Source organism: Pipistrellus hanaki (genome assembly GCF_964339955.1).
Source record: "Pipistrellus hanaki genome assembly, chromosome: 4".
NCBI lineage: Eukaryota > Metazoa > Chordata > Mammalia > Chiroptera > Vespertilionidae > Pipistrellus > Pipistrellus hanaki.
In genome coordinates, this window is record NC_140506.1 from 73,465,860 (window position 1) to 73,480,128 (window position 14,269).

At 55.2% G+C, this 14,269-nt stretch overlaps 1 protein-coding gene across 8 annotated transcripts in view; it reads left to right on the plus strand.

Moving 5' to 3' along the window:
* Positions 1-9,149, plus strand: part of ELN (elastin) — a 31,571-nt gene extending 22,422 nt beyond the window's left edge. For 5 of the 8 annotated variants that reach the window (XM_084881613.1, XM_084881616.1, XM_084881618.1 and 2 more), the window contains 13 exons: positions 430-525; positions 609-668; positions 1,224-1,388; positions 1,917-1,955; positions 3,548-3,628; positions 3,695-3,772; positions 4,018-4,122; positions 4,820-4,858; positions 5,050-5,103; positions 5,466-5,507; positions 6,096-6,146; positions 6,727-6,777; positions 8,163-9,149. In XM_084881613.1, the coding sequence (XP_084737739.1) occupies positions 430-525; positions 609-668; positions 1,224-1,388; positions 1,917-1,955; positions 3,548-3,628; positions 3,695-3,772; positions 4,018-4,122; positions 4,820-4,858; positions 5,050-5,103; positions 5,466-5,507; positions 6,096-6,146; positions 6,727-6,777; positions 8,163-8,206 (905 nt within the window). In that variant the 3' untranslated portion in view covers positions 8,207-9,149. The remainder of the gene's footprint in view (positions 1-429; positions 526-608; positions 669-1,223; positions 1,389-1,916; positions 1,956-3,547; positions 3,629-3,694; positions 3,773-4,017; positions 4,123-4,819; positions 4,859-5,049; positions 5,104-5,465; positions 5,508-6,095; positions 6,147-6,726; positions 6,778-8,162) is intronic. The other 3 variants (XM_084881619.1, XM_084881614.1, XM_084881615.1) reach the window with 2 other exon arrangements.
* Positions 9,150-14,269: the final 5,120 nt, after the last annotated feature.

Below are 14,269 nucleotides of genomic sequence, written 5' to 3' on the forward strand. Positions count from 1 at the left end.
AGCAACTTTATGAAGTTGGTCACATCATTCCCATTTTAGAGATGCGGAAACCGAGGCTCTCAGAGCATACGTAACTTGCTCACAGTCACACAGCTAAATGGTGGCTGAGCTGAGCTTTGAGCCCACGTCTGCCTGTCTTGTAGAGCACCCTTGACTACATAACTCTGCTTCCACCCTCAGAAGTCTCAAACAGATCCTTGTCCCTCCAAAGGTTAAGAACTCCCGACCCTACACATGCCTCATATTAGGGATGGGCAAGCTGAGACGCATAGAGAGAAAATGACTTGTCCAAGGTCACACACAGCAATCCTGTGCCCTAGTAGGGATGAAAGCCCAAGGCTCCTGGTGCCCAGCTTGCTGCTCTCTCCATTGGCTTCTGTCCTCCTTGGTGGAGACTGGGTTAAGGATTCATTCTTCCCACTCTTGTAGGGTTAGGACCTGGCGCTGGCGGGGTTCCCGGCCTTGGCATTGGCCCTGGCGCTGGCGGGGTTCCTGGTCTTGGCATTGGCCCCGGCGGTGTGGCAGGTAAGTTGTGTGAGAAAGGGGGCCTGAGGAGCCTCTGAATCCTCCATGGCCGACACCCTGACCCCCCCTCCCTCTCCGTCCAGGAGCAGGGATCCCGGGTGCAGGCAAATCTGCTGCTCAGTTGGCCGCCAAAGCCCAGCTCCGTGAGTGCCCTGCCTGGCTTTCCCTCCTCACCCCACCAAGTGCAGGCTGGCCCAGCACGCCCCGGGCGGGAGCCGGGCCCCACAATAGGCAGGCTCTCCGGCCCACTGCAGGCTGGGAGGTCCCCAGAGCAGCAGGCGAGGGTTGGGAAAGCAGATTTAGCAAAGGAGAGGCCCAGGTTCCAATCCTGGGCCCCACACTAGCCGAGTGACCTCCGAGTTTCCTGTCCTCGTGTGGGACGTGTGGGTGCTGACCCCACCTGCTGCAGGTTGTTGGGAGACTAACATGAGCTCATGCACGAGGGAGGAGTGGAGGTTGGGCGGGAAAGGAAAGCGGTGCAGTGAGTGTGCAGCCCTGAGTGCCGCTGGGGGAGGGGCTGGACGTGGTGGTCGGCGGGAGTTCTAGGAAGCCCATGCTGGTGGGAGCATAGAGGGTGGGTTAAGGGATGAAGGGGTCTGACCCCTTCTCTTGGGGCCCGTCTCGGCTCCCTGGGTAGGACACCCCACAGGGGCCTGCTTCCTGCCTGCTGTCGCCATCCCACTGCCCATCTTTCCCAGGGGCTGCCGCTGGCCTTCCTGCTGGCGTCCCAGGATTTGGAGCTGGTGCTGGGGTCCCTGGATTTGGAGCTGGTGCTGGCATTCCCGGATTTGGAGCTGGTGCTGGTGTCCCTGGCTTTGGGGCTGGTGCTGGTGTTCCTGGCTTCGGGGCAGGTGCAGGTGCAGGTGAGAGACCTTCTAGCCTGGGCAGAAATGACCCCTGAGCTCAGAGAAGGGAGCCCTCTCCCTCCCAGCACATCCCCGCCACCTCGTCTAAGGGCTCAGAGTGATTCCGCATTAGGTTCTCCTGAGAGTCATGTGACTAGGGTGACAGATGGCTCAGGCCAGGCAAGGAAGCCCCAGGCTGCATGGGTGGGCCCACCGGGCTCGCCCTCAGCAGTTCGCTGTGGCCACTAGGCGCGCCAGTTTTTCACCTGGTGGTTGCTGAGCCTGAAGGGGCTGGGAGGGGCAGACGGAAGGAGGAGGCAGCCCAGCCCTCCAGTGCTCCCAGACCAGATTGGCAGACATGGTTAGTGACTGGAGTTCTACCCAGGCCCGGTGAGCTCCTGCCTGCGGAGCCACAGCTCCAGGGCTTTGAGAGGAGCAAAGAAGGCCGAGGAAGGCAGGGAGGGCTCCCAGGAGGAAGCAGGACCCTCACCCAGCACAGAGCTCAGATGCTGATTATTCCACATTTCCTTTTTCTTTTTTCTGCAGGACCTGGATCTTTGGCTGCTGCTAAAGCAGCCAAATATGGTGAGTGCCCCCACCCTGATCAGCACGGCTGGTTCCACTGCTGCCCCACCGTCCCTGATGCTCTGGTCACCCATCCCCCCTCCTCTGGCCGGGCCCCATGCCCGGCGCCTGCAGCACTGGGCTGGGATGGTCAGGGTGGAAAAAGGCAGTTTCTAGGACACATTCATGACAGCTTAGCAGACCTGGCCGCTGCCCACGAAATGCCTATCGAACCTCCAGCCCCGGGACACCCAAAGAAGCCTCACATTTCCAGCCTCTCTGGGAGCAAGCCCACCTTGGTGAAAACCATAGCCCCGGGGTCCCCCTCCGGCCCTCAGTTTTGTGGGTCCAAGGCAGGGCTGCTGTCAGCTAGGTAGCTTCTGCCTCCTGGACAGCAGAGTGCCCCCCCGCCCACCTCCCAGTCAGCATGACTGCGCCTGCCACGAGCCACGGGGACGTGGCAGACAAGCCTGCCCCTCCACTTGGCGCTCAGCAGCCCTGGCTGGCCAGACCCACCCTGTCTGTGGCCCCTGAATTCTTGGCCTTCTGAGCGCCAGGCCAGGGCCTCTGCCAGGGAAACACCACCCAGCCCGGCCAGTCCACTTGGGGCCAGTTTCCACCTCGGAAAATCCCGGTTTCCTCAGTCCCACCCCTGGCGGGCCTGGTGACCCACAAGCCTTCTCCTGTTCCTTGCTGGCTGCTCTGCCTGCCTGGCTCTTGCACATGGTTTTCAACAAAGCAGCTGAGGGGACAGGCTCCAAAGCCACTTCCTGCCTGTGGGGCCTTGAGCATATTGCTTAACCTCTGCTGTGTCTCCATTTTCTCATCTGCAAAATGGGGGTGATAACAGCACCCACCTTTCCTGTTGCAATGAATAATAAGCAGGGGGATCTGTGAGAAGCACTGAGAATGGTGGGACTCCTACTATTCGTAGCAGCTCTGCCCTGGACAGCAGTTCAAAACTCAGAGTACATTCCCCGATGGTGTGCTCTTCCGCTCTCCAAACACCGTAGGGTGAGTGGAGTAAGGATCATCCTCTCCTTTAGGGAGAGGTGACAGCTCTAATGAGTGGAGGAAGCAGGATTGGAACCCAGGACTGTCAGTACCTGAGACCACTCTTCCCTGCTCGGCAGCATGTGGCCACCTGTGGCTCCAGTGCGAACCCAAAGGGATGGAGAAAAGATTGGCAGGCCCAGGCTCAAGGAAGCTCGCTCTTTTCTTTTGTTTTAGTAGAATTTTATTGATTTCAGAGAAGAAGGGAGAGGGAGATAAAAACATCAATGAGGAACATCATCAATTAGCTGCCTCCTGCACGCCCCCTACTGGGGACCGAGCCCACAACTTGGACATGTGCCCCAACCAGGAATCGAACCGTGACCTCCCAGGTCACAGGTAGACACTAAACCACCCAATCTACACTGGACGGGCAAGGAAGCTCACTCTTGACTGATTGGTCAGGGACACAGGCCAGGTGTCTGGGAATGGACTTCCGTCCAGTGCTCCTTCCACTGGGTCACATGGCCTCGACCACCTGTCTGCTTGCCTAAAGCCCCTGGGTCAGGGAGACCCTGTGCTTCAGAAATGGGGGTCTGACTCTCCGCCCCTCTCCTCAGGCGCAGGCGGGCCTGGAGGCCTTGGAGGGGTTGGAGGTCTTGGTGGCGCAGGTGTCCCAGGAGGTCTTGGTGGTGTGGGAGGTGAGTTGAAACCCAGGACAGGCTGGGCAGGGAGGGGGACTGACCCGTGGAGAATGGCTCCCTGAGCTCCCTCTGTGTCCTCAGGAGTCGGACCTGCTGGCGCAGCTGCTGCTGCCAAGGCTGCTGCCAAAGCTGGCCAATACGGTGAGCACTGTGTAGAGGTGGGGCTGCCAATCGCCCTCAGGGTTTGGGGGGCCTCAGACCATGCACCATGGAGCACTATTCCCTGACCTGCCCCTGAGGCCCAGCCCGCCTCCTGGCCCCACAGCATCCGCAAAGGCTCTGGAAGCTCAGGCTCTGCCCGGGTACTGGGATGAAAGCTTCAGCTCTTCACAGAGGAGCAGCAAGGGTCTCGCCAACGGGGTTTTAACACCCAGCTCTCTCCGCAGGCCTCGGGGGAGCCGGAGGACTCGGAGCTGGAGGGCTTGGAGCCGGAGGCCTGGGACTTGGAGGGCTTGGGGCTGGTGGAGTCCCAGGGGCCGGGGGCTTTGGAGGTAAGAGGCTGCTCTAGGCTCTGTTAGTTTAGAGTGTGTGTGTGTGTGTGTGTGTGTGTGTGTGTGTGTGTGTGAGAGAGAGAGAGAGAGAGAGAGAGAGAGAGAGAGAGAGAGAGAGATTCCTTTCCATTTGCCACATCTTGCTCAAGTTGTCATCTCTGTGCCCACCCCAACCCACTTCATCTGCCTCTCAAAATTGTGGGGGGCCTGCCCCTTCTCAGGGCTCCTCCAGCGTTTAGAGGGGCCTGAGCTAGCAGGAGCTAGGGCTGCTTCTTGCAGCTGGGATCCGACCCTCTCCCTCTCCTCTCCTTCAACCCACATGACCACATCAAATGGGAGTTCATTAGGATAGTGATGGCTATGCCATTTTCTGGGGGAGAAAACCAAAGCTCGGATGGAATTACTTTTCCAAAGTCTCTGCCATCCTGGCTGGCCATGTGTTGACATGTCACTCTTTCTTGGGTCATCGTTGTATCTTTCTACCTAAACTCACCCGAAATCTCTGCCTGTGTGCGCCCCAAGACTGGACGCACAGTAGGCCCTTCATAAAGACTTTGGGAAAGATGGATCAAGGAGGGGTGGAGGGATGGTGGAAGGATGAGTTGGTGGGCAGATGGTAAACAGTGAACAGGTCAGAAGGGGACATGACTGGGAGGGAAGGGATATTTCTGAGCTGTCATGTTCCCCATCTCCCCAGGTGTGTCCCCAGCTGCAGCTGCTAAAGCAGCCAAATATGGTGAGTGGCTCCCTGCTGCCCTCCTCCTGCCCCATACTCCCCATCCTGACCATCCCATCTCCCCCACCTCCGGCCTCAATCCTGCTCAGTCCTAACAGCCTGTCCGGGATCTCCCTGACCCCGGACCCCAGGGGAGGCTCATGACTCCTCAGACTGTACCTTGTCGCAAACCCCATCTGCCCTCTTCTCAGGTGCCGGTGGCCTTGGAGGTGTCCTAGGAGCTGCCAGGCCTTTCCCAGGCGGAGGTAAGGCCATCTCTGCTGTGAAATCCTCTGCCCTGCCAGGCTAACAGGGGAAAGCCTGGGGCTGCAGCTAGCACAGGGACACGAGGGAGAGGGGAGATAGGAAAGGGGAGAGGGGACAGTCCAGGAAAGGAACACCCTGGGCAGAGGGGCAGGCCTCGGTGTCAGGGCCACCGTGGGCCTTGGGCACCAGGCTGGCAAGCTGAGGCGATGGGGCCCCACACCAGGATGCCAGGCAGGGACAAGGTGTGTGAAGAAAGCCACTCTGGCCATGGAGAAGGGGAGGGGGAGCAGTGGGCAGAGAGAAAGAGGGGACGAGGCCAGAGTGGGTCCTGCCCCATGCCAACCCCAAGTCCCTCCTGCAGGAGTTGGAAGACCTGGCTTCGGATTGTCTCCTATTTTCCCAGGTATGCCCCGGCTTCCTACCCTGTGCCCCGTGCTGCAGCTCTGGCCCCAACCTTACCCCTCCCCCCTTCATCTCCTGCTCAGGAGGGCTGGGTCAAGCCCCAGGATGGGTCCCCTATCCTCAGGTTACACCCCGCCAGGCTCCCCTTTCCTCTTCTCTTCCTCCCTTGCAAGGCCGGGGAGCATCAGCTTTTCTAAAACACCACGCTCCCGATGGGGTACCAGGGGTCTTCAAACTACGGCCCGCGGGCCACATGCGGCCCGCAGAGGAGTCTGATCCGGCCCGCCAGGTTTTTTGGGCAGTGAGCGCAGCCGAGGTGTTACAGTAGGGATTAGTAGTTCATATAGTCCGGCCCTCCAGCTCTCTGAGGGACCGTGATCTGGCCCCCTCTTTAAAAAGTTTGAGGACCCCTGGAAACTGAGGTTCCTAGAGTGCCAGGGACTTACCCAAGGTCACACAGTGAGTGAGAGAGAGCCAGGGCTCCTGAGCCCAGAACCTGGCCCCTCTCAAGCAAGGCCCCCACTGCCAGGAGGCCTTGGCCACTCCCGGAAGTGGCACACTCACCGCCCCCCCTCCCCCCGTGTTGCAGGTGGCGGAGTTGGAGGAGCCGGAGTCGGAGCTGGGGGCCTGGGAGTTGGTGGTGAGTCTGCGAGAAGGAGGGGCCCCACTTCAAGCAATGCCCTGAGCTCCTTTCCTGGGGTGGGGGTGGGGTGGAAGAGTCCTGTTGAAGGAGTGGCTAGTAGGACAGCAACTCTTGGCAGGGCCTCTGGAGTGGGGGCTTGAGGAGAATCACAGAAGCTGACAGTTCAGCCCTGGGGTATGGGGATAGGAGGCAAGGATTTTGATTCCTAGAGCTCCCAGCCTGGTCCGTAACTAGGTACTGGGACGGAGACAGCAGCCTGGGCCACCCTGGAGCTTGGGGTCTAAGAGGTGAAGCTGACCAGCTCCCATAGGAAAAGAAAGAAACTGTAAGGGAAGAGCAAGGTCCATCACGCAGGTAGCCAGGGGGTCAAAACCCCTCTGATACCAGCATGTTGGCTGGCCAGGCTGGGGTCTGGCTCTGGTGAAAGAGCGCCAAGCTGCTCAGACTTCTATAGCAGGCTATGATCTGGAAGGCCTTCCGAACCTGCTGTGATAGGATCGAGGCCCCATGTGGCGGGGGCTCTGAAAGAGGCGGGAAAGCCTGGTCCCCTCCCCAATTCCTACTTTCCCTTCCACAGGCAAACCCCCCAAGCCCTACGGAGGTGCCCTGGGAGCTCTAGGATACCCAGGTGAGCAGAGCCCCCACCCCCGGAAGAGAGCTTGGAGGGAAGGGCAGAGATGGAGGCAGAAGCGGGCCCATCCGTCTGGGAGAGGGGGAGCACCTTTGGACTGAGCCTGGCAGCAGCGGGGAAGCTGGAGGAGCTGCACATTTCACTCATCCCTTCTTCTGCCTCCAGCACAGATGTCAGAGCTGGGAGGAGGCCCAGGACCTCCATACTCACCCAGCCTGGCCTGGCCTAGCAGTCCCTGCCTCCCTGCTGCCCACACGCTCCCCACCACCACCGCGCCCCCCCCCCCCGCCACCTTCAGGAAGGAGCCAAGAGAAAGAGAAGGGGCAGGGGAGGGGGAAGAACTCAGAGGAGCAGACACAGAGGGAGAAATGGATGCCATAGGGTTAGGGAAATCTGAAGGGTGGGCAGGGGGACCCAAGGTGCCCAGGCTGGGCAGAGTGGGCAAAGGCCACTGCCTGGCACTGAGCCACACTCTTGCACAAAATGCATACGTGCTTCTGAAAGTGTGTGTGTGTGTGTGTGGGGGGGGGTCCCCGATCACCACCACCTCCCAAGCTCCTCCCAACAATGCCCAAGGGAGACCCCAAGGAGCCGCAGCTCCACCCCTACGGTTGCTCAGACTGGATTCCCCTCCACCCCCACCTGCTTCCTGCCCCCCAGATGAGGCAGCTGAGGCAAGGCCAGGGCTGGGAGAGGCTGAGGCAAGACCAGCCTGGCCTTCCCAGGGGACCTAGGGATGCCTGTGGCCACACCCCATTGCCGGCCAAACACCCTGGATGAGCTTTGCACAGATGCCTCTCCCTGCCCGGCTTGGCTTCTCACGGCCACCAGGTGGCGATCACAAGCCATGTCTGTCCCCACAGGGGCAGTAGGAACTGCTCCAGGCCCTCCCACCAGAACATGGTGCCTGGTGATTGGAAACAAGGTTTACCAATCAGACCCTCCCCAGGAGAGGATAGGCGTGCTGGGGTCCAGTCCCAAGTTAGCCTCAGTTTGCTTATCTGAGGCATGTCTGTGACACTATCTCCCTTATTGGGGGGAGGGGGTGCTCTGAGTCCCTCACTAAGGCTCCCCAGATGTAGTGGATTCAGAGTATGGAGACCTCGCCCAGGCCAATCCTTCCCAGACCTGGACCCATGGCCTGGCCTCATCCCTTCCCTAAGTCTTGGTTTCATCACCACATCTTGATCCCTGGTCCCACCCACCCGTCCAGTGGGAGTTTGTACGATGAGAGTTAGGCCTGGGGTGGAGCCCAGGCTTCTGGGGGCTTCTTGGAGCCTCTGTTCCCCACTGCGATAATGCTGGAGCTGGCCGGTGGGCAGTGGCTTGAGCAGCAATGGGGAGGGGCCGGACTAACCTTGTGTGCTCCCCCTCCCACCCAGGCGGAGGCTGCCTGGGGAAATCCTGTGGCCGGAAGAGAAAGTGAGCTTCCCAGGACCCCTGACTCACGACCTCATCATCAACGTTGGTGCTACTGCTTGGTGGAGAATGTAAACCCTCTGTGACCCTCCCCTCCACGCCCCCTCCCAAGTCCCCACCTCTGGAGGGGACAGGGCTGGCTGGGCGGACCTGGAAATCCACAGGACAAGGAAACAAGAGGACTGTGGCCGAGTGGGCCCTGGGCAGCCCCTGCTGCAGAGGCGAGGGGTGGGGGCGCCATCCACGCTCCGTCTCCGGGGGAACTTGGTGCTCAGTGTTGGTGCTTTCATCTTCCCCGGGGAGGGAGGAGGGAAGGGCAGCCCCTCTGGAAGTCCCCTCCCTGGGGCTCCTCTGAACATGGTGCAGACACTTCCCGGGCAGTCCCACCTCCCCCTGCCCACCAGGACCCACCCCTGGCTGCGGTCCAGTTGGTACCCAAGCATCACAAACCTCAAGCTGGATTCGGTCACACCATCTCTTGGCAACGTTGGCCCGCTTTTCCTCCACCAATCACTATTCCCCCATATTCTGGGGCACCTCAGATCAGAAGAACGCCAATGGGAATAGCCCTCTTTCTCTGTGGAATTCACCCGCCCATCTGTCCGTCCGTCCATCCATCCATCCATCCATCCACCCTTGCCCTCAGTTGTCCGCCTGGCACCACTAGCTGGCTGGGCGCCCCAACCACCAACCTGGTTAATCTGTCATGGCAGCATGTGCCCTGCCTTGGCCCCACCACACACACCCCTACAAAGGGGCCCAGGGTGTGAGGGGCTGTGCCAGCGGGGGCGGCAGGAGTCTCCTCCCGAACCGGGGTCCCCCCACGCAGTACTGTATCCCCCGTCCCTCCCTCGAGCCACTGTACTTCACAGCATCTCCCATCCCCGCCCCGCCCATCTCTTTGTGTCTCGCTGTGATAGATCAATAAATATTTTATTTTTTGTCCTGGATATTTGGGGATTATTTTTGATTGTTGATGTTTTCTCTTGATTTTATTTGTGATTAATTGAAAACAAATTTTTTTTTCTCTCTCTGATCTGGGGAGCTGTATCCCCAGAAGAAAATTCATTTTAATCACTTTGGTATAACTCTGGATGAAACACACGTTTTTTTAAAATAAGAAAAGAGGATTAACTGCTTCAAAAAAAAGACTAATAAATGAAAATATTTTAAAGGAAACTGTGTGTTGGCCTCCTCTGTAATCCCCTCGTCTGCCGTCAGCTCCTGGCCCAGGGAAGGCACAGGGCTCAACCTTGGGAAACTTCCGCTGTTCAAGGTGTATTTGGGGGCTGCTTACCAGAATCCCCTGCTGTTGGCTTCTGGGTATGATCCTTCTCCAAGTTCGGATTGTCCTTTAGCAGTGAAAACCCCCTTGTAGGGGAAATAGGGCCAGCCAGTCCTCCCCTCAACACCCCCACACACACACCTGCCCACGGTGCGTCTCCTCTGGAGACGGACTCACCTACCCAGCCACACTGTCCCCATTGAACTAAGATGAGCACAGGGACTGGTGGCGGCCTCTGAGCACTGAGGGTGCAGCTGGAGGGGAGGAGTAAACAAAAGTGACCCTTCTATCCAGACCAAACTCTTGGCCTTGGTGACAGCAGTACAGAAAGGAGAAAATGGCCCTACCTACAAAAACTAGAAGACGTGCCAAAACCGGTTTGGCTCAGTGGTAGAGCGTCGGTCTGCGGCCTGAAAGGTCCCAGGTTCGATTCCGGTCAAGGGCATGTACCTTGGTTGCGGGCACATCCCCGGTGGGGGGCATGCAAGAGGCAGCTGGTCGATGTTACTCTCTCATCGACATTTCTAGCTCTCTATCTCTCTCCCTTCCTCTCTGTAAAAAATCAATAAAATATATTTTTAAAAAATAAATAAAAAACAAAACAAACAAAAAACTAGAAGACATATTTTCCTCTGAAACATCCGCTCTCTCACATGACCAAGTAAGGTTCCACTTCACTTTCTTATAAACCAACAACCCTGGCCAGTTTTTCTCAGTGGATAGAGCGTCAACCTGCGGACTGAAGGGTCCCAGGTTCGATTCCCGTCAAGGGCACAGGCCCAGGTTGGGGGCTCGATCCTTAGAGGGGAGCATGCAGGAGGCAGCCGATCAATGATTCTCTCCCATCATTGACGTTTCTATCTCTCTCTTCCTCTCCCTTCCTCTCTGAAATCAATAAAAATATATATTTTTTAAAAAAACTAAAACTTTCATTTAAAAATAAAATATAACAAATGTCACCTGCAGGTGGCACTGGGAGACTCAAGATCACGCTTAGATGCACCCATCCGCAGAGACATCCCCCTCCCTTTGGAGTCAGAAATCCCTGGGGCCTGGGGCCATGCCTACAGCTCCCTTCTAGACTACACTCTGGATACCAGATTCCCGAATTCCTTCCCCAAACCACCAAGTCCACTTCCAGGGACCACATGGCCTCATGCCTGCATCTGACCTCCTGGGACAGACCCCAGGGCCAGTGACACACCCCTACGTCAGAAGGGGGCTAGGGAGCTATTCGTTGGGAGTCTGAATGGAGTAGGCAGACTGGACTATCTTGCATTTGTCCGAAAGGACCACTGCAGTGCCAGAAGGAGTTTGGATGAAAAGAGAAAGAGGATGGGATGATGCTCAGAGACAGCTTCCTAGAGGCTAATAGAGTGCAAAAAGCAATGTATCAGACAAAGAATAAATCAGGGAGGAGGGTCATGCCTTTAGAGCAGGGAGAGCGGCCTGTGTAAAGGCCCAAAGGGCAGGGCAGTGAGAGCGCCCTAGAGAGACAGGGCAGAGCCAAGAGGAGATGGAAGGTGAATCTGAAGTTGGTAGGGGGTGGGTTCATGAAGACCCACAGGGGGCTGCTGTGGCAATCAGTGAGGAGTGACAGCCTGCCCAAGAATAGTGCCAAAATGCCGGGACCGGCAAGAATAGTGCCAAAATGCCGGGACCAGTTTGGCTCAATGGCTAGAGCGTCGGCTTGGGGACTGAAGGGTCCCGGGTTCGATTCTGGTCAAGGGCATGTACCTTGGTTGCGGGCATATCCTCAGTAGGGGGTGTGCAAGAGGCAGCTGATCGATGACTCTCTCTCATCGATGTTTCTAACTCTCTATCTCTCTCCCTTCCTCTCTGTATAAAATCAATAAAATATATTTTAAAAAAAAGAAAAAAAAAAGAATAGTGCCAAAGGAGATTCATTATTTCATTCATTCACTCATTCATTTATTCCTTCAACAAAAATATCCCTATGGTCCCTCTTCAGTTCTCTGGCCTCTGAAAGTTGGCCAACCCCAGCAGGGGGCAGCATAGCTGCTTTGGTTTCTTGGTTCATGGCTTTAAACACAACCCATGAACTGGCAACTCCCCAAGTGATAACCTCCAGCATAGACCTCTCCCGTAAGCTGCAGTCTTGCACACCCAAGGCCAGTTCTTACATCTCCACCTGGAAGTCTCAAAGGCATCAACGCATAGCATGGCTCCCCACCCCCCACCCTCACCCCACCGTTCCCAGCTTAGTAAATAGCAACTCCAGTGGATCAGGCTTTCAGCTTGGAGCCATCTCTGGGTCCTCTCCTCCCACTCCCCATAGCAGATTCACCAGCAGATTCTGTGTTGAAACTACCTTCAGAAGATATCCAGAGTTCAGCCACTTCTCACAACTTCCAGGGGCCAGGCCCTGGTCCGCCAGCAGCTAGTGCTTGGATTACTACACAGCTTCCTAGGGTTCCCCGATTCTGCCCTGGCTTCTCCAAGCAGCCTTCTCTCCACACAGCAGCCAAAACAATTCTCTTACAACGTAAGTCAGTTCAGGTCACGCGTCTGCTCAAAATCCTACAGTGGCTCTCATCTCACTCAGGCACAAAGCCAGCAGCCTTTCAAAGGCTTAGACGCCCCTACCTGAGTTGCACCAGCTGTTCTGACCTCACATCCTGCTACTCAGCCCTCCGCCAGGCCATGCGGTTCCTCGGGCCCTCCTGTTCTTTCTGTGGGCAGCCGGCCCCCATTACAGGCCTCCGCGCCTGCTATCTCTCCTGCCCAGAAGCCACTGTCCTCAGCTCTCAATGTGCTTGGCTCCCTCATCTCCTTCGGGCCTTGACTCCATTGTCACCTTCTCAGAAAGTCCTTCCCTTTCCCCTAAAACTCTCCCCTGTGCAGCACTCTCACCCTGCCCCTGCCTTCTTTTTCTCCAGATTTTCCTTCTTTTTTTTTATTAACTCTCCATAGCAGAATGTAAACTCCTTAAGAATAGACACTGTTTTAAGAACACAATCTATAAACTCCTTGTTTCCCCTAGTTGTACACTGTGGTAGACAAGATGGCCAAGCAAGTGTACTGATAATGGCCCCAAAGATATCCAGGTCCTAATCCCTGGAGGCTTATAATATTACTGTGTTAGACTGGTTGGGCTGCCATAACAAAGTACCATAGACCGGGATTGGGGGTCGGGGGTGAGGGCTTTAACAACAGAAATTTATTTCCTCACAATTCTGGAGGCTGGAAGTCCAAAATCAAGGTGTTGGCAGGGTTGGTTCCTTCTCAGGCCTCGCTCCTTCACTTGCAGATGGCCATCTTCTCCCTCTATCCTCACATGGTCTTCCTTCCCTTTGTGCATTTCTGTGACCTAATTTCCTCTTCCTATTGTATAAGGACACTGGTTTTATTGGCCTAGGTTTTACCCTAGTCACCTCATTTTAACCCAGTTGCCTCTTTAAAGACTTCGTCAACAAACATAGTCACATTCCGAGGTGCTGGAGTTAGGACTTCAATGTATGTATGTGGGTGGGACATAATTCAGTCCAAATGTGATTAAGAGTATTGAGCTGGGAAGATTATCCTATTATCATCAGAGTGGGCCCCAAGTGCAATCATATGTATTATTATAAGAAACTGAAAGAATCGCATGGCAACAACTTGCCCACAGAAAGAACTTTGTTATGGCAGCCCAACCAGTCTAACACAGTTTAACAAGAAATTGATAAATTCCAAAAAGCATACAACCTACCACCTGACCAGCTTGGCTCAGAGGTTGAGCATCAACCTATGAATCAGGAGATCACAGTTTGATTCCCAGTCAGGCCACATGCCTGGGTTTTGGAATCAGTCCCCAGTGGGAGGCATGCAGGAGGCAGCCAGTCAATGGTTCTCTCTCATCATTGATGTTTCTATCTCTCTCTCCCTCTTCCTTCCTCTCTGAAATCAATAAAAATATGTTATTTAAAAAAAAAAAAAAAACAAAAAAAAACACATACAACCTACCAAGACTGAAGAAATAGAAAATCTGAACAGACCAATAACAAGTAAGGAGATTAAATCAGTAATCAAACACTTCCCAATTAAAAAAAAAAAAAAGCCATGATCAGATTTCTTCACTAAAGAATCTTACCAAACATTTAAAGACAAATTTAGACCAATCCTCTTGAAACTCTTACAACAATTAAAAAGGAGAAAACACTCCCAAATTCATTCTAAGAGGCCAGCATTACCCTGATACCAAAGCCAGACAAAGACACCACAAGAAGAAAAACCTACAGAGAAGTGACATCAGCAAAATGGCTGAACAGGAGGTCTTCAGCCCTCATTCCCTTACAGAAACAATTCTAAAATTCATATGGAAGTACCAAAGACCCCAAACAGCTAAAGCATGAAGAACAAAGCTAGAGACATCACACTTCCTGCTATCACAAAGCTGTAGAATAAAAAACAGACATACAGACCAAAGGAACAGAACAGAGTACAGGCCCTGGCTTGTTCGGTTCAGTGGATGGAGCGTCAGCCTGTGGAATGAAAGGTTCCGGGTTCATTTCCAGTCAAGGGTACATGCCTCGGTTGCGGACTTGATCCCCAGTAGGGGGGCGTGCAGGAGGCAACCAATCAATGATTCTCTCTCATCATTGATGTTTCTGTCGCTCCCTCTCCCTTCTTCTATGAAATCAATAAAAATATATTTTAAAATACATAAAATAAAATTTATTCTAGAAAAAGAATGGAAAGTACAGAAATAACCCCATGTATTTACAATCAACTGATCTTCAATGAGAGTGTCAATACACCCAATGGGTAAAGATAGTCTCTGCA